Source organism: Nycticebus coucang, chromosome 10 (assembly GCF_027406575.1).
Source record: "Nycticebus coucang isolate mNycCou1 chromosome 10, mNycCou1.pri, whole genome shotgun sequence".
Taxonomy (NCBI): domain Eukaryota; kingdom Metazoa; phylum Chordata; class Mammalia; order Primates; family Lorisidae; genus Nycticebus; species Nycticebus coucang.
Genome location: NC_069789.1, coordinates 98,583,511 through 98,602,973, shown reverse-complemented (window position 1 = coordinate 98,602,973; position 19,463 = coordinate 98,583,511). Strand labels below are relative to the sequence as shown.

Here is a 19,463-nt window from a genome sequence, read left to right as displayed (position 1 = left end):
AGTTGACCACAGCATGTTTGAAAACTTGAATGCAGCCCTCACTCCAAAGCTCCAGGCCAGCCGCTCCGTCCCTCACTTGTCCAGGCCTGCGGCCCCCAGCCCTGCAGAGGCTGGTGGGCCAGGACTCTGGGTGGGCAGCAGCCAGCACCTCAGGAACCTGGGCAAAGCCATGGGGGCCAAAGTGAATGACTTCCTGCGAAGAAAGGAGCCCTCTGGCCTGGGCGGTGTGGGTGTGATGGAGATCAACAAGACGGCAGGGGCCCAGCTGGCCAGTGGGGCAGAGGAGGCCTCAGGGGCCTGGCTGGAGGACGAGAGGTGAGGCTCCCCACTCCCTGCCAACATATCTGCAGCTCTGTGGACACACTTGAGTAGGTACAAGGACAAACTGCAGTGTCTCCAGAGGAGAGAGGCCCTGAGGAAGGGATGAGAGGTTGTCCTGTGGGGAAGAGCTGAAGGATAGGGATGCCAGCACTGGCTTCACCCTCCATAACCATAGTTGAAGTTTATCGAGTCCCCACCATGTCCTTAGCACAGGGCTAACTTTAGTTGCATCCTTTTCTCTAACCTTTGTAGGAGCCCTGGAAGGTAGATCGTATTTCAATTTTGCAGGTATGTCAAGTTCAGAGTGATAAAGTGGGTAGCAAAGAATTAGTACTTGGCAGAGCTGGACTTGAACCCAAGTATTACCCCAGAAGTTCCCCCAAGTGGATTGCAGTGCCTGGCCACAGCTGAGAACTCTGCCCTAGGCTGTTGGTGGCAGAGAAGCCTGCTGTCAGAGCCCACTGGTAATGGGACAGGAGAAGCCTCTCCCACCTCATCCCACCTCATGCCTTTCCAGGCCTTGTTTTAAACCCGTGTGTCCAAGGCGGTAACATCCTTTCTGTGGCTGTTGCACGGGTTCTGATAGGACATACTCCTCCAGTGGTCTTTGTTCTGACTCCCAGAGACCACACTTTGTGCTGCTCTGAACACTATAGATGGAACAAGTCAAAAGCCAAAGGTCCCACTAAAGTTGCTAAGCCCCACATGCTAAACCTAATGAGAACCTCCGGGAAAGCAGTCCTTAGTGAATGAGTTGGGAGTGCAGTTGGAGTTACGGTGTGCCATTGTCCTTAAAACACACGTGTTCATTGTCATCAACCTACAGGTCAATGCTGCAAGAAGCATTTCCTCGGCTGGATCCTCCACCCCCCATCACCAGAAAGCGAACCCCTCGGGCCCTGAAGACCACTCAGGACATGCTGATTTCATCACAACCTGTCCTAAGCAGTCTGGAGTATGGGACAGAGCTGCCACCTGGGCAGCCCCAGGACTCACCTCCTGCTGTCCAGCCTGTCCCGGCAGATTCTTCACAGCCAGAGGCCACTGTGGGAATGGGAGAGAGGGGCGAGGCTGTACCCAATGGAGAGGTTTCCCTGTCAGTACCTGACCTGATCCATAAGGACAGCCAGGAGGAAGCCAAGCTAAAGACGACTGAGCACAGAAGGGCTTCCTCCCCCGGCCTCATCGAGAGGAATGGCCTCAAACTCAGCTTGAGCACCGGCAACCTGCCTGAGTCCTGGGAGGATGGCAGCTTCCCTCCTCGGGCACGGACCTCCAGCCCTGACAATGAGGGCCCTCACCCAGACTTGCTGTCCTTTGAGTAGAGCTCTTCTCTCCCCAGCCTGGCACCATCCTACTCCTGCCTCTGCCTTCTCCTCCCCTGCGCATGCTGGCCCTTGTCCTAGCTCCACAATGCCCTTGGTCTTCCTCATACAAGACACCAGCAGAGGACCTGTCCTCCCAGTTAGAGTCTATGTGCAGAATGGTGAAAGGACTCAGTGCTATCCTGAGCCTGATTTTCTGTCAGCTCTTCTGGGCATGGGCTAGAGCACTTCCACCCCTGAGTTTGTCCCACCTTCCCCCGGGTTGCTGCCAGCTCCCTGGCTTTCCTCTCCCTTCCATGCCTTGGTTCCTTCTCTGTCTTCCCTGATGGGCCCAGAGGCCCCTGCCTCGGGGAACAAGGCTGGACAAGGAATGATGGGTTTGGCTTGATGGTGGGCCCTGGCCCAGAAAGCCACACACCCTGACCACAGCCCAGCCATGGCTCCTTCTGGTCCCAAGACAGTGCTGGCCCCTGTTTGCCATCTTTCCTCTGCCCTGGAGTGGGGGCCAGACGAGATGCTTCCCAAACCTAAGACCTTGAGTGTTCACACGGGGTTTGAACCCTGTCAACCAGGGTTCCCAAGGTTTTCCCCCAGCTGTCAGAGGTAGAATACAAAGTAAGTCTCCCTGCCTGTCTGGGAGTGGCACCTGGGAGAATGTTGTGACCAGCTCCGTGCACAGAGGGAAAGATGAGGCTTCCCTGGCCATGTTTGTGAAGAAGTGGCCAGGGATATTCTGATTTTGCCTTGGGGGGTGGTGGGCTTAGAACTCAGAGGTGGCTTTGACAGTCAGGGTTTGTCCTAAGAAAACCCGGAGCAGAGCAGTGGAGAAGAGTGTGAAGATAGGACAGAACTGTTACTGGGGATCGGAGCAGCTCCAGGGGCCGCTCTGCAGCCCAAGCGGTGCAGTTCCAGGCCTGGATGCAGTACGTGTGTGAGCCGGGGACACCTGCGTGAGGTTGGAGTATGATGAGGACTGTGAGGCCATGAAGTTTTTGTTAGATGGGGGCACCTCGTGCTGAAGGCACTGGCCTCCTGCAGCCCTGCGCCTCCCTGGAGCAGGCCAGAGGCAGTCCTGCTCCTGCGATTCCTGTGGCCTCCCCTTTTCTGTTCATGGTTTTGCTTCCCACCCTTGAACTCTGCAACGCCCGGGGCTCGCATCCCAGTTCATCTCATCACCAGGCCCCTGGCTCTCTCCTCGCCGCCTCTGCTGCACGGATCATCCACACTAAGTAAGAAGTAGGGGCCTCAGCGGTGCCCTGGGATATGGGCGCCTTCCTGCATCCTTGTTTCTACAGCCATGCCACCTTGCCACAGCTTCCCAGGCCTGTCCCCCACTTTGTCTCCCACTGCCCCCAAAGCAAGGCTTCCTCACGTGCTTACTGCAAAGCTGGTCTCCCCTCACTCCACACCTGCATCCCTGGTGGAGTGAGCGAGGCTGTTACACACGGATGCTGCCTTACTCCCAGGATGTGAACTCTGACCCTGATGTCAGAAAATCTTGGAACCAGCATTTTGGGTCCTGTGAGTTTTCCCAGAATTGTTGGAATATCATGTAAAACACACAGTGGGGCATGGGTGAGTCTCCAAACGCATCCTGGGAGCAAGCCGGTTTCAGCTGAGCGCTCCCTACCAGAAGCAGAGTTTGCTCCTCAGACAGGAAACTTAGCAGGCATCTGCCGTGCTCTGGGGCTGCTGCACCTCCAGAGACCCGGGTGGCTCTGGCCAGGTGATAGGGTAGCGATAGGTATGGACATTGCAGGTCCTAGCTTGCTTGGAGACCATCCTGTACCCAGGCTGCTGCTGGAGGCCGGGTCCTCAGACCCAGGATTAGCAAAGGGATCCCACTGGGTAGTCCAAGGACCATTGCCCGGGTGACCCCAGGGTTCTTCTGACTTGTCTCTGATGCTGAACAAGGTGAAGCCACTCCAGCCATCCTCCTGCTGCAGGGGTGAATACTGCTCCTCTGGAGGCTGAGACTGAGGCTAACATCCAGTCTTAGGTGCTAAAGGTCCTGCCTAATGCTAGGGGCTAAGCACTGCCCAAAGCCCAGCAAGAACAGCTCTTCCATTTAATGCCCCACCTGGTTTCTGAGTCCATCTCAACAGTCCAGCCTTCCTGTGGTTGCAGCATGGCAGCCACACCCCCACGGACGCCTCCTAGTGTGTCCAGCTTCATCGGAAGCTTAGCCTTGACACAGCCTGGACCCTGAGAGGGCAGGGTAGTGAGGAGGAGGGAGACGGGGGCGTGTATTCTGGAAGGAAGTTGGAACGATAGAGTCACTTGATCCCCGTTCATCCCTGACCCCACCATTCAACATATTCTTTGTCCTTACAAGGTGAGCTTCCAGAACCCTTACATAAAAGATGTCTCTATGAGCGTCACTTAGGTGGGTGATATGGAAGACACATGTATGTAATCCGTCAACTTTTAAAGAACGGGAAGGTTGGCCCCAGTTTGGAGGAGGAGGAGGAAGATTACAGATCTATCCTGAGTATTATCTAGAGAGTTAATATTTATATTTTTAGCAATATTCTGGTAGAAGGAAATTGCACAATAAAATGATTTGGTTTGGTTTGCTGGTTTAGTTTTTCCCCCTTCTGACTGAGAGGGAGTTGGCCTCCTCCAGGAAGTAGTCAGGTGGAGGGCGTGGTTGGCATTTTGCTTTGTGAGCCTGGAAATGTAAGAGAGAGAGGTAGAAATGTGAGGGAGATGGCTCCTCTGGTACCTGTGCCTGATGTCCGTGGTGGGGAAAGCCATCTCTCAGGATGTGCCGTGGTGCACGCCTCTGGCCACTGTGAAGGTTCCTCTGCCAGCCCCACCTGTCATCATTTGAGGGGCACCCACATTCTGTGCACAGGTGAGATCTCAGGAGGAAGCTGGGCAAATGCAAATGATTGTTGGATCATCCTCCAGGCTGCTGATTCCTAACCTGGGTCCATAGCCCTCCTCCACCAAGAAGGGGATGGAAGAGCTCTGTGTCCATGTGTGAATATTCATCTACAGAGGGGCCAGCACTGCTGTCATATTCTCAAAGTGAACCATCATCAATATCAGCAAAATTCCTAGAGCTGCTGGCTTAGGTACTTGCAGGAAATCATTCCCAAGGGCCTGGCCAGCCTGGGACAGCCTTGGTGCTCATGTATTGAGAGGATGTGGCCCGGAGGCCCTGTGCCCAGCTGCTGTGTCTGATTACAGACCCAGAGGAGTCAACACAGCCCAGATTCAGCCAGGCCTTTAACCTCCTTAAAAGGAAGCAAGTGGGGAATAAACGGGGTAAAGGAGCACTGGTCTGTTCCCAGAAACCACACACATTTCCAAAGGGGGGCCAAGGGGCCTTTCTGCCCAGCCCTCTAACCTGCAGCCCAGCTTTGCCAGAGGCCGGATCTCCCAGCTCTACCTCAGAAGCTCAGGCAGGGGCTGAGTCCCTATCTAGATTTTTCCTCATCTTGCTCCACTCCCACACTTGGTCTCTCAGAGCAGGTGGAAGAAGAGAACGGGGCTCTGGGAGGGAGCTCACTTTGCCTACAAGTGGGGGCAGCATTACTGTCAGGGAAGGCAGGAGAAACGACCAATCCAACACAATCACATAACTTGGCAGAATTTTTGTGTTGGCTATGAGAAATAATAAATGCGATATTTTAGATTTCTTTACATGGCCTGAATTTCAATATGTTTCAGAACTTCATAGAGCGTCACAGAAGTATGTTCTAATTTACAGTTTTAACACTAACCTCATATCGAAGTTTATTGCAAGAACCTAAATTTTTGGTGTTTTCTAGAGATTTGAAATGAGGACTCTTTAAAAACTTTTATTCATAAATCAAGAAAAAAGTCCCATATTTCATACATTGGAAAACACATTGAAAAATACAGTGGCAACTTTTGCCTCTAAGTGTGACTCTTCAGGTGACCTAACCCGTCGGGTGGCTCAGATCTGCTCCTGCACACGTCGTCCTATTCAGGAGTGAACTGTGCCTTGAACATGCCTTTCTTTCCCACTATTGTGCAAACTAGTTATTTTTGTCTGGGATCAAGTATGAAAAATTCTAGCATAAAAATATGTGAGGAAATTTTTAAGGGCAAAAATGGATGTGCATCTGTCACTTTTTTGAATGCTGCACTTTAAGTTAAGCCACTGGTCTAGAAGCTGGAGGGCAAAGATCGTTTATTCAGACACTGTACCCCATCCCTGGCCTGCCAAGAGCTGAGCGCGATCCCCCAGGCACTACAGTAACACTGTGGAAAAGCGATGCCTGGTTTTCTGTGCTGCACGAATGAGGCCGCCATCATCCCTGCCTCCCTGGCTATGCCGACAGGATGTGCTAGCAGAACACGGAAGTGCAGAGGAGGGCAACGAATTTCAGCTGAAAGTGTTTGTGTCCTGCAGACTGAATCTGCCTATAGCATGTGCTGAAGGACCCTGGCAGTCAGAGGCCCCCAGGAACCCCCTTCACTTCTAAAGTCTGTGCACGTGCTGGTGGGGACCCCAGTGGGGTTTGGGGATTTATGGAATTAGCTAATCCAGGATTGTACCTCAGATGCTGTCACAAACTCAGAGAATTTCTTCTTGATCAGCTCAATCTGCTCTCCCTGAGAATTGTGGAATCCTTTTGAGGTCAGTGAATCCTGGGAGTGTTCTAGAACTCCCTGTACTTAACACTCTCTGTCCTCTCTCCACTCCTATCCCCATACCATAGAATTTCCTGGTCCAGCCTCCCTATGGTGAGAACTCAGTGACGGCTTCCCAGATGTTGGCCAGGGGCTTTGCCCAGTGGAGGTCCTTACAGAGCCATTGGTGAGTGTGGGACGTCCCATTTGGAACCTCTCACTGCACCTCCACCGTGAGTGGGAACAAGAAATCACGTCCATAGGTGGGCTCCCCATTTCCTTTTGGAAAGCTTCATGAGTGCGGATGGGATTTAATATCTTTCATCTCTCCCAAGCAAATCTACTCTGGAAACTTCATTGACAAGTGAAAGCTGCTTTGAGCACTTTGCCCCCCGCCCCAGGCTCCCTCCCTGCTGCCATTTGCACTGGGGGCATGGGATACAAGCCCAGAGTCCCCACCACAGACTTCCTACTAATGAGAAAATTCCTCTGCTTTCTGTATCTAGGGACCAGCTCTCCTGAGACGCAAATCCTCTTTGTCCAGCTTACCTCCAGCTGCTGCCATGATAAATAGTCCAGCCCAAGGGGCCTGGGGAGGTGCCGCCGTGCAGAACGAGTCACTGCGTTTTTAAAACACAAGGAAGTGAGCTTGAGGAAATATTTAAGGACCACTCAAATACCAGGCTGTGTTCTCTCCCATGGGAGTTGCCTGAAGAATCTTGTGAACATTGCCAGTAATTTTCCTTTGGAATAGACCAAAACCAAAACATAACCCAAGCAACTTCCTAACAAACTGAAATTTTATTTTATTTTTGCTGTGTTTAACCAGCCAGCTGTTCCCAGTGCCGTGTGCTTCACCACCTTCTTCCTTAAGGCTTCCCTCCACGTGTGCCACCTTCTCCTGTTCAGGCTCGCGTAAGTCTGGAGTGTTCAGCTGTGTCTGAGGATATCTCACAGCAGCTTAGAGCAGCTCCTGCGATCATCCCGGGAGGATCATCCTGGGAGCTGATAAGGGAGCAGCCTGGCCTTCCAAGATGGAGGAGGAGAGTGAACTCAGCTGTCCCTGTGAAGGGCTTGTGGCTTCAGCAAAATGCATGAGCTCCCTCTTTATCCTGAGCCCACAAGGAATGGCCCCGGTGCTGGACAGGAGAGTTCAGAATAAGTGTGGGCTGTTCCATTGTATCACTCCCTGGCCATCTCCTGGCACCTGGGAAATTCTGTTCCAGTCAACCCTCTTAGCTCACCTTGAATCCTGGCTCCTGTGTGTCAAGTACTATCCATCTTGCAGCAGACCTGCAAGGCACGACATGGTAGGGGCTGATCTGGAGAGTTCATCTGGGACGTGACTTCACATGTAATGAAGCCGTGGGGGGGGGGGGCTGAGGTCTGTGGCCCTGCCAGTGCCTGTCCACACCCCCTTAACATCAGTCAGCCGCCATGTAGGTGGCATACACTGCAGCCAGGCTGGAAGGCTTGCTGTGATGTGTGTAGGCAGGGTGTCAGGCAGGTTCTCCTTGCTCCAGGTTGCCTGTGGCTGGCAGGCACCATCCTAGGCTCTGCTGCAGTGTCCCAGGACCCCCAACCTACTCAGAATCACTTTCCTACCTTTGTCCCAGGCAGTCCCTCTGCCTGGTCACCCTGCTACCTTCCTTTCTCTTTTCTTTGACTTTGGCAGGCTATGTTAATCCATCCTTCAAATTTCAGCTCAGGCATCCTTTCCTCCCGGATGGCTTCCCCACAGCACCCCACCAAGCCTTTGGTCCCTCATAGCATCCTGTGTTCCTTCATCCTGGCACCCACCACACACCCTGAGCTCAGGGGCAGGAACCATGCCACCTTCCTCTCTGAGCTCTCAGCCCCCAACCTAGGGCCTGGCATATTGCTGGAGTTCAGAGATGTGCTTTGAACAGAGCTGAACTATAGTTTAACTTGTGTGGAACAGACCAGACTGAGCTCTCGCTGAGGTCTGGGGTAGACCAGCACTACTTCTCTCAGCCCACTTCCCCATGGTCTCTCCCCACGGGCAGCCTCTGCACCCGATTGTGGACGGCACAGAGAAGAACTGAGGGTGGCCATTTTCAAAGTGGAAAATGATTAATGGGTGAGCGTGTTGCTCACTTACCAGAGCCTTCATTAATTCTGTTCCCTGGACAGGTGCAGCTCCGTCTTGCCATGTACCTGGCAGAAGCAAGCACGTCTGTCCAGCAAAAAGGGTCGGTCACGCGTCAGTCCCAGGCACCTGTCTAGCGGTGGGAGCTGCTTACACTGCTGAGTTCCAATTCTTACTATTTTATAGTTCACAGTTTCAGATGTTGCTGTTCAGGGGTGCTTTGCTGTGTCTGTGGGGCTTCTATATAAGCCAGATATTGTGTTAATCAGTTCATACACATTATCTGAATTGTTTTTCTCAATAATCCTTCAAGGAAGGCCTTACTAAGCCTGTGTTCCAGATACAGACGTAATTCTACTGTGTTTAAAGAGATTCACACACATGCTCTTGGCAGTCCCCCCTCTCGTGAGGTAGATATTTCAGCCTGATCTTATAGATGGGCACACTTAAATGAGGTGACGAGTTAGCAGAGAAGGGCTCAGCATTCAGACCTGAGTGCCGCCTCTCCCAAACACAGCAGTTTCCACCACAGCAGTCTGACAATTCCAGGACGTGTTTATGGCCCAGAAACACTTCTGAGTTGGACCTTCTCTAAGGATAAGTGTAATTTTATTAAACACTGAATATTCACTTGGGATAGGAATTCAGAGACCCATTCCCAAGTCCCTTCATTTTATAAAAGAAGAAACAACAAAGATCCCGCTTTTAAACGTGTGAGCCTGTGCCAGCACCATCCTATCCAATGCCCACGGTGACCCTCTGAGGTTAGAGTCATCATCCCATTTTCTAGGTGAGGCTGACCAGAGGCTTAGGAAGCTTAGCAATTTGCCTATAGTCACTTTACCAGTGAGTGACAGAACTGACATCTAGAAAACATTCATTCTTGAGGGTTTTAGTAAGAATGTACTCTGAACTAAGAATTTCAGCTGAGGTAGGAGTGGCCGGAGTACTTCTAGGGCATTTTGAATTGCAAATTCAGGGAAGTTTCTCATACACTAATCCTGTTAGCAACATTGGAGGGTAGGCCTTCAATTGGAAGGTGAGTACCGTTTAGAGAATCCCCGCTAAAAGAATATTTCAGATTTTATTGCTGCTGTGGTTACTCGACAGTACTTAAAAAAAAAAAAAAAAAAAAAAATAGCAGTACTGGTTTTTTGATGACTGTCTGACCCCTTGTGGCTGTATTTAGGTACTGCATTTCCCTTCTGCAAAAAAGATTTTCAGGGAGATGGGAGGGGAAGGAGTGGTTTGATGGAGGGAGGGTGAAGGGTGAGACCACACCTATGAAACACATTGCAAAGGTACAAGTCAAATCTATCAAGTATAGAACACAAATGTCTTAACACAGTGATTAACTGAATGAGGTGAAAGCTGTGTTGATTGGTTAGATGTAAACACTCCGATTTGTACAAAGAATCAACACATGGAATCCCACACAGGCATAAATGTATTCATGATCTATGTATATATGACTTGGTAAAAGGGGTGAAAAAGGATTTTCATGACAAAACTAACATTAATTTATTAGATAAATATCTCCATTTCAAAAAGCATATTTTTCTGAAGATCATTCAACAAATAGTATGTTGGAGGGGTGCCTGTAGCTCAGTGGGTAGGGCGTCGGCCACATACACCAAGGCTGGTGGGTTCAAACCTGGCCCAGGCCAGATAAAAAAACAATGACAACTGCAACAACAACAACAAAAAAAATAGCTGGGCATTGTGGCGGGTGCCTGTAGTCCCAACTACTTGGGAGGTTGAGGCAAGAGAATTGTTTAAGCCCAAGAGTTTGAAGTTGCTGTGAGCTGTGATTCCACAGCACTCTACCGAGGGTGACATACTGAGACTATTAAAAAGAAAAAAGTATGTTGAAGAAATAAAAGATGACACTCCTTAGCTAGATCTCCAGTAAGAGAGACAAATAAAAGAAATATTTGAAAAAAGAACAAGAATTCTCTAAAAGAAAGATTGAAATCCTGAGAATAAATTTGTACGAGGAGTTTCAAATGGGATAGAGAATAAAAACTTACACTCTTTATAGTGAAATTTAGGATTATAAATACCATCTTTTAAATTTCCAGAAATAAAGATCAGTTATGAAGAAGAATCAGATTGATATTAGATATATGAATTAAAAAACTATACGTGGAATGATAACAGCTTAATTTTGTACAAAATATTGTTAACAAAATTTTACAATAGTGTTAAAGAAAGTTGACATCACGTAGTTTGACATCTGTACTAAAACAAGAACTAAAAGTATATGTTTGGGCTCAGTGCCTGTAGCTCAAGCAGCTAAGCTGCCGGCCACATACACCAGAGCTGGTGGGTCTGAATCCAGCCTGGGCCTGCCAAACAGCAATGACAACTACAACCAAAAACTGGCTGGGCATTGTGGCGGGCACCTGTAGTCCCAGCTACTTGGGAGGCTGAGGCAAGAGAATCACTTAAGCGCAGGAGGTGGAGGTTGCTGTGAGCTGTGATGCCATTGCATGCTACCCAGGGTAACAGCTTGAGCCTTTTTCTCAAAGTAATATGTTTGAAAACAAGACACTTTCATGGGAATTAAACATACTTCGACCTGTACAGCGATAAACATTATTGGTGTTAAATGCAGCTAAAATAGTAGTTTGAGCTAAATTTATAATTTTATGTTTATTAGAAAATATTGAAAACAAGTCATAAAAACACCAAAATGAGACTAGAAGTCAATGAAATAAAGAATAACAGTTTAAAAAGAATAATAAAAAAGAATAACAAAACCAAAAGCTGGCCTTGAAAGACTAGTAAGAGGTAAAGACTAGTAAGAGGTAAAATTGATTAGTAAAAAAGAATAAAATGCAAATAAACATAGAATGAGGAAGGAGCTATGACTATAATTACCACAAAGCATTAATAAAAAATAAACTAACAATTATTGAAAACTTAGAAAACATGGATAAGTTCCTAGGATAACAAAAAAAGTAAAAATTGGCAAAATAACTGAATATACTGATAAATATTAATGTTTAAATAGTGATAAAAGACAACCCCTTCTTATGAGTCTCAAACTCATTTTTCTTTTTTTTTTTGTAGAGACAGAGTCTCACTGTACCGCCCTCGGGTAGAGTGCCGTGGCATCACACAGCTCACAGCAACCTCTAACTCTTGGGCTTACGCGATTCTCCTGCCTCAGCCTCCCGAGTAGCTGGGACTACAGGTGCCCGCCACAACGCCTGGCTATTTTTTGGTTGTAGTTTGGCCGGGGCTGGGTTTTGAACCCGCCACCCTCGGCATATGGGGCTGGCGCCCTACTCACTGAGCCACAGGCACCGCCCTCAAACTCATTTTTATAAAAAAAAATACTATGTTAAAAAGTTTCAAGGCTGCCCAGGCACAGTGGCTCATACCTGTAATCCTAGCACTCTGGGAGGCTGAGGCAGGTGGATTGCCTGAGCTCACAGGTTCAAGACCAGACTGAGCAAGAACAAGACTGCCTCTAAAAATAGCCAGGCTTTGTGGCTATAGTCCCAGCTACTCGGGAGGCTGAGGCAAGATCACTTGAGCTCAAAAGTTTGAGGTTGCTGTGAGCTATGATGGCACAGCACTCAACCAAGAATGACAAAGTGAGACTATCTCAAAAAAAAAAAAAAAGTTTCAAAGAATAGATAATCTTTAAAAAGTTGTAAAAAATAGTGAAAAGAGAAAGACTTTAACCACACTTCAGTAAGTAATAGTTCTACCGAACTATTTGTGGATTGGTGGGGAAAGAAGCATAATTGGAGCAGATTGAGGAGAGAATGGAAATATATAGACCCTCCTGAGTTATGTCCACTTAGAAGAAAGCAGTTGAACATGGAAAAGAAGCATCTTTATTTTCTCTGCACCGGAGAAGAGACGAATAAGTATGAATTATCTTTAGAAAGAGGAGATACCATACCCAGTTCCCATGAGATATTTGTGGTCTGAAGTGTGGGAAATGCTGCTCAATTTCTTGGAGGAAAATCCGAAGTTAGCCCTAGAACTTTAATCTTTTTTATTGATTCTGCCAAGTTGGAGGTTTTAGAGAATAAAGTGATTTATGCCCCCCCCCCCAAAAAAAGTGTGAGCGATTGTAAATTGGTTTCATAATAGTACTGAGTACAGGGTGGCGCCTGTGGCTCAAGGCGTAGGGCGCCAGTCCCATATGCCAGAGGTGGTGGGTTCAAACCCAGCCCTGGCCAAAAACCACACACAAAAAAAGTACTGAGTACATAGGATATTTTTTCTTCCATTCTTGAGATACTTTACTAGGAAGGATATGTTCCAGCTCCATCCATGTAAACGCAAAAGAGGTAAAATCTCCATCTTTTTTAAGGCTGCAAAATATTCCATGGTGTACATATACCATAATTTATTAATCCATTCGTGGGTCAATGGGCACTTGGGCTTCTTCCAAGACTTGGCTATTATGAATTGAGCTGCAATGAACAATCTGGTGCAAATATCTTTGTTATGAAGTGATTTTTGGTCTTTTGGATATACACCTAGTAGAGGAATTGCAGGATCAAATGGCAGGTCTACTTTTAGATCCCTGAGTAGTCTCCGTATTTCTTTCCAAAAGGGACATATTAGCTTACACTCCCACCAGCAGTGCAGAAGTGCTCCCTTTTCTCCACATCCATGCCACCGTGAGTAGTTGTGGGATTTTTGTTACGTGAGCCAGCTTACAGGAGTTAGATGATATCTCAAATTGGTTTTGATTTGCATTTCTCTGATGATTAAAGATGAGTATTTTTTCATGTGTCTGTAGGTCATGCACCTATCTTCTGCAGAGAAGCTTCTGTTCAAGTCCCTTGCCCATGATGAAATGGGATTACTTGTTCTTTTCTTATTAATAAGTTTGGGTTCTCTGTGGATTCTGGTTATCAAACCTTTGTCAGAAGCATAACCTGCAAATACCCTCTCCCATTCTGAGGGCTGTCTGCTTGCTTTACTTACTGTGTTCTTAGCTGGCCTTTTAATTTGATCAGATCCCAGTAATGTATGTTTGGTGTTGCTTCAATTGACTGGGGGGGGGGTCCTCCTCATAAAGTATTCTCCCAGGCCAATTTCTTCAAGTATTTCTCCTGCACTCTCTCCAAGAATCTTTATAGTTTCATGTCTTAAATGTAAATCTTTTATCCAGTGAGAGTCAATTTTTGTTAATGATGAAAAGTGTGGGTCCAGTTTCAGTCTTCTACAAGTCACCAGCCAATTCTTCCAGCACCATTTGTTAAATAGGGAATCTTTCCCCCAATTTATATTCTTGATAGGCTTATCAAAGATCAAATGACTATAAGTGTCTGCATTCATCTCTTGGTTCTCAATTCCGTTCCATACATCTACCTATTTTTGTGTCAATACCATGCTGTTTTGATCACTATAGATTTATAGTATAGTTTGAAGTCTGGTAGCATGATTCCTCCTGATTTGTTTTTATTTCTGAGTAATGTCTTGGTTTTTTCTGGTTCCATATAAAACGAAGTACAATTTTTTCAAGATCTTTAAAATATGACGGTGGTGCTTTGATAGGGATTGCATTAAATTTGTAAATTGCTTTGGGTAATATGGACATTTTAACAATGTTGATTCTTCCCAGCCAAGAGCATAGTATGTTTTTCCATTTGTTAACATCTTCAGCTATTTCTTTTCTCAAAGTTTCATAATTCTCTTTATAGAGATCTTTCACATCCTTTGTCAGGTAAATTCCCAAATATTTCATCTTCTTTGGCACAACTGTAAAGGGAATAGAGTCCTTGACTGTTTTTTCAGCTGAACTATATTATTGGTACATATAAAAGCTACTGATTTGTGAGTACTGATTTTGTATCCTGATACGCTACTGTATTCCTTTATCACTTATAAGAGTTTCGTGGTTGAGTCCCTGGGGCTTTCCAGATATACAATCATATCATCTGTGAAGAGGAAAGTTTGTTTTCCTCTTATTCTATTTGTATACCCTTGATCGCCTTCTCTTGCCTGATTATGATGGCTAAGTCTTCCATCACAATGTTAAGAAGCAGTGGAGACAATGGGCATCCTTGCCTGGTTCCTGATCTGAGTGGAAATGTTTTCAATTTTACTCTATTCAATATGATATTGGCTGTGGGTTTGCTGTAGATGGCCTCTGTCAGTTTAAGAAAAGTCCCTTATAGATCTATTTTCTTAAGTGTTCTGATCATGAAAGGATCCTGGATATTGGCAAAAGCTTTTTCTGCATCTATTGAGAGAACCATATGGTCTTTGTTTTTTAGTTTATTTATGTGATGTATTATATTTATAGATTTATGTATATTGAACCAATCTTGAGACTATGTATATTATACCAATCTTGAGACCCTGGGATAAAACCCATTTGGTCATGGTGTATAATTCTTTTGATGTATTGCTGGATTCTGATTGCTAGGATCTTATTGAATATTTTTGCATTTATATTCATTGAAGATATTGGTCTATAGTTTTCTTTTTTTGTTGGGTCTTTTCCTGTTTGAGGGATCAAGGTGATATTTGCTTCATAAAATGTGTTGGGAAGTAGTCTTTCTTTTCTGATGTTTTGGAAAATGTTAAGTAATGTAGGTACTAGTTCCTCTTTAAAGGTTTGGTAGAATTCTGATGTGAAGCCATCTGGTCCTGGACTTTTCTTTTTTGGGAGATTTCCTATAGTTGATTCTATTTCAGTACTCAATATAGGTCTGTTCAGCATTTCCAATTCTTTCTGACTAAGTCTAAGAAGTTGGCATGCTTCCAAATATTCATCAGTTTCTTTCAGATTTTCATATTTCTGAGAATGAAGTTTTTGTAGTATTCATTAAGGGTTTTTTGAATTTTCTTTGAGAAAAAGAACCTTTGGGGTGTCTGTTGTTATTTTTCCTTTGTCATTTCTGATTGATATTATTGACTTTAATTTTCTGTTTTTGGTTAGGTTGGCCAAAGGTTTATCAATCTTGTTGAATTTTTCAAGAAACAACTTTTTGATTCATCGATCTTTTGAATAATTCTTTTGTTTTTGATTTCATTTAATTCTGCTCTAATTTTAGTTATTTCTTTTCTTCTGCTGGGTTTGGGGTTGGAGCCAGAGAACAGTCACCAGTCATGGGCCACATGGGTCACAGGAGCTAGGTGGGAGTCTCCTGCATGGGCCACAGGTTGAAGCCAGCAGGAGTCGCTGGCCATGGGCCGTGGGTTGCAGGGGCCAGGTGGAAGTTGCTGGCTGCGGGCTGCGGGTCTCAGAAGCCGGGCAGGAGTTGCTGGCCATGACCCACATGGGTCACAGGAACTGGGAGGGAGTTGCCAGCTGCAAGCCACAGGTTGCAGGAGCCAGGCGGGAGTTCCCTGCCAGGGGTCACTGGTGGCAGGAGCCCAGAGGGGAGCTGAGCCACCCACCACGTTCTGTCGAGCCGGGACCCAGTGGGCTGTAGTCCCCAGTGGTCCTGGTCAGTAGTGTGGTTACCAAGCAATGCTCTTTCCAGCAGGGCCAAGTCTTTCTCCTCTTGTGACTCCCCACCTCTATTAAAGTTACAGTTTCAGTGCAACTGTCCTACAGCTCATGAGGTGCCCTGCCCTAGCAAAAGTCTGCCAAATGCTCTGGATTTTGTTGGGGGTAGTCTTCCAGACTGCTAGGAGAGGTGGGAGGGGTGGATTGGGAGTTAAAGAAGGTAGGGAGAATACCAGATCAACTTTTGGCACAGTCAAGAGACTGCCTGGGCTTGCAGAAGTATCTCTCCATGGAGGGAGTCCCAGCCTTCAGTGTTCTCTCCCGTTTGGTAAAACAAAAGGTCCTCTGTTCTCTACTCACCTCAAGCGGCTCTCCTGGGTTGGGGGGAAGGGGAAGGATTTCCGTCCTCTTTGGGATGGGTGTTGTACCTGAAAATTGTTTCCTTTGAGTCCCAGCTTGTTGCAGCAGGGGTAATGTGAACCTATTGATCTTCTCTCTCAGCTCAGCTCCCGATCCTCTGCTTTATTGGGTTATTTCTGGCCGTTATTTCTCCTTCTGGATAGGAGCCTCTGCTGAAAGCTGGCTTCAGTTGGCCATCTTGCCTCCTTCTTGAGTGTTCTGTGCTTCACTTCTCATCACACCTGGGCAGGGTGCACAGCCCCCAGGTGTGCGGGAACCCAAGAGCAGGCCACCAGGATGGGAACAAGCTTCAGCCCTGTGGACCTTATTCCTTGGCAGCCCAGTCTCCCTCACGGGCAGAGGCAGCCAACAGCTCCTTCCTGCCTTGCTGCCCCGCTCCTGGAGCCAGTCCCTGGCTTGCTAAACCAGCTGTGGGAAGCGCACCCCTTAGGGGCAGAGCAAGGCCATGGTTCCTGGTGCGTCCCTGCTTCCTCGCCTCTGCCCCCAGAGCTCCTCTGCCCCAGCTCCTGATTTATGAATTTTAATGCAAAAATCTAAAGCATTAACTTACTAAATAATACAAGTTTAACAATGCAAAGATGGTACAATGTCAGCAATTTTATTAATGTAACTTATCACTTTAACAGAGTGAAGATAAAAGTAATGTGCCTATCTCAAAAGATGCAAGAAAAAACATAATAAATTTTAAAACATTTCTAATAAAAATTCTCAAATAGCCCTGTTAGAAGCTGTTTCCTAAAATCTTACAACAAACGTCATTTTTATGTGTAACTAGAGAACATCTCTAAGCATTGCCTCTAATACGGGGAACAGCGGAAGAATGCGATCATGACTCCTGACTGTTGAATGTTTACTAGATGCTCTAGCTAGTGAAGTAAACATAAAAAGTAGATAAGCATAACTATCAATGGGAAAGAGAACAAAACATCATTATTTACAGCTGGTGAAATCCTTTACATAGAAAAACAGCAGTAGATCAAATGACAGGGTAAACATTTTACCACTACCACATCCTATTAGAAATGTAATAGGACACAAGATATTATAACAACTAAACAAAATTGAGACTATAACAACATAAAAGACGTCTATGGGGGAAATTTATAACTCTATTAAATGACCAAAAAAAAACAAAAAAAAAACCCAAGAAAATAGACATGGTATGCTTATGCACGGGGAAACATCACAAGATTGTCAGCTGTCTCCTATTCACGAGTTTGTTGCAAGTTCATTCAAAATTCCACTAAGAGAGTTGGATCACCATTTATTCTAAAATGTACATGGATGAATCAGGTCCGTGAATATCTAAGTTTTGCAAATAAGAGAGGACACTTGTTCTACCTACCAGACAATAATATAAGTTCTTCATGATAATAAGGCATTACAAAGCCAGGGTATTAGAATTGTTGTGATACATTACAGCAGAGGAACCATACATGGAGGGGAAAAGATGAATTATTAAAACATTGAAAAGGGGGAGGAACTATCCCAATATATATGAAGAAATAGAGTTGGAGGTCTAACCATAGACAAAGGTTAACCTCAGATTCATCATTTATTTAACAAATATTTATGGAGCATCTAATACATGTGAAGGACTTTTCTACATGGGAAACACGTCAGTGAAAAAGGCAAACATCCTTGCCATTATTAAAACCTTAACTACAGAGAGTAAAAATACAGTCAATTGAAGAAAATACAGGATAATTTTTTTATGATCTTAGAGTGGGGAAGGACTTCTTAAACAAGAACCAAAAAACTGCACAAAGTACAAAGAAAAAAATACTAGACAGGTTTGATTTTATCGTGATTAAATATGAGTACACTTTAGGACCCACACACAGAGTCCAGAGAAGTTTTCACAGTTCCATACAAAGATTCATGCAAGGATGCTTACCACAGTGATGTTTCTGGTAGCAGGGAACAGGAGCCAGCCTACCTGTCTATCTCTAGAGAAACAAAGAAGCATGTATATACTATGGAATGGCATGAAGCAGTTAGCAGCACTGAATTAGGTGTACACTCAACAATACGGAATAAGACCAAATGATGTTGCATGAAAAATAACAGAAGAGAAGCAATGGCTTCTTGTCATGTATGTAAATGTCAAAGATGTACAAAGCATGCCAAAAAATGCATATGCATTTTAAGAAAGAAAAAACTGGATTAAAATTGTAATACTCAAGTCACGTTTGACTCCTACAATTACAAGAGGAGCTCTGTGTGACTTGTATTCATCCTTTGTTATTGGCGAACATGACTTCACATGTACTCATCTTTTATTATAGGTGTATATTGAGTATTACAATTGTAATCCAGTTTTTTCCTTTTCTTAAAACACATGCATTTTGGGGTACCCTCTCTTTATTCATAACTAATACTATGTGTTCTACAAGAGTACAGACATACCCAAAGGCTTATACCAAATAGTATAGAGATGGTTTCTTTGGGAATGGGAATTAGGAATGAAGGAAAGAAAAAAATGAAATTTTAACAAAAGAAGGTTCTTGTATGGACTTATGGTAATAGTGAATTAAGAACTAAGGAGTGTGATTTATTCAACTATCCATACCTAAGTTCAAAAAGGAAAGACAGATTCCTATTATCATTGTCAAGAAGAGGGCATACCTAAGTTCAAAAAGGAAAGACAGATTCCTATTATCATTGTCAAGAAGAGGGTAGAATCTGATGGACTTGAGTTAAAAAATACCTTAGCAGTCAAGAAGTCTAATTTCTTCTCAAGGCAGGAATTCTCTCTCTCAAATCCTTGAAATATCACCTTCCACTTGAACTGCCACACAGGGCAGAATGTTAGAGTATTGGCTGGCTCTAGGGTTCAGCATTCTTTCTTATGTTTGCCTAAAACTGTGCTCCTATAAACACTCAACCGTTGGTCCAAGCTCTGTTGTTTAGCATTGTGCCCAGTGAGTCCACATCCTCTTTCACAGAATAGCACTTCAGACACTTGAAATTGCTGCTAATGTTTTACATCTTCCCTCTTCCCGTCCCACATATCCAGATTTTTTAATTATTCTTTTTGTGACCTATTCAGGGTCTTCTAAAAAAATGTCAGGGATGGGCTTGGCGCCTGTACGTAGAATGCCAGCCACATACACCAGAGCTAGCGGGTTTGAACCCAGTCCAGGCCTGCCAAACAATGACAACTACAACCAAAAAATAGCTGGGTGTTGTGGTGGGTGCCTATAGTCCCAGCCACTTGGGAAGCTGAGGCAAGAGAATGGCT

At 45.5% G+C, this 19,463-nt stretch overlaps 1 protein-coding gene across 10 annotated transcripts in view; it reads left to right on the top strand.

Moving 5' to 3' along the window:
- The window catches only part of NOS1AP (nitric oxide synthase 1 adaptor protein), a 318,633-nt gene extending 301,697 nt beyond the window's left edge, over positions 1-16,936 (top strand). For 9 of the 10 annotated variants that reach the window (XM_053607757.1, XM_053607758.1, XM_053607762.1 and 6 more), the window contains 2 exons: positions 3-315; positions 1,148-4,218. In XM_053607757.1, coding sequence (XP_053463732.1) covers positions 3-315; positions 1,148-1,646 — 812 coding nt within the window. In that variant the 3' untranslated portion in view covers positions 1,647-4,218. Of the gene's footprint in view, positions 1-2; positions 316-1,147; positions 4,219-6,343; positions 6,442-6,760 lie in introns of those variants that run through there. The other variant, XR_008383255.1, reaches the window with a different exon arrangement.
- Positions 16,937-19,463: the final 2,527 nt, after the last annotated feature.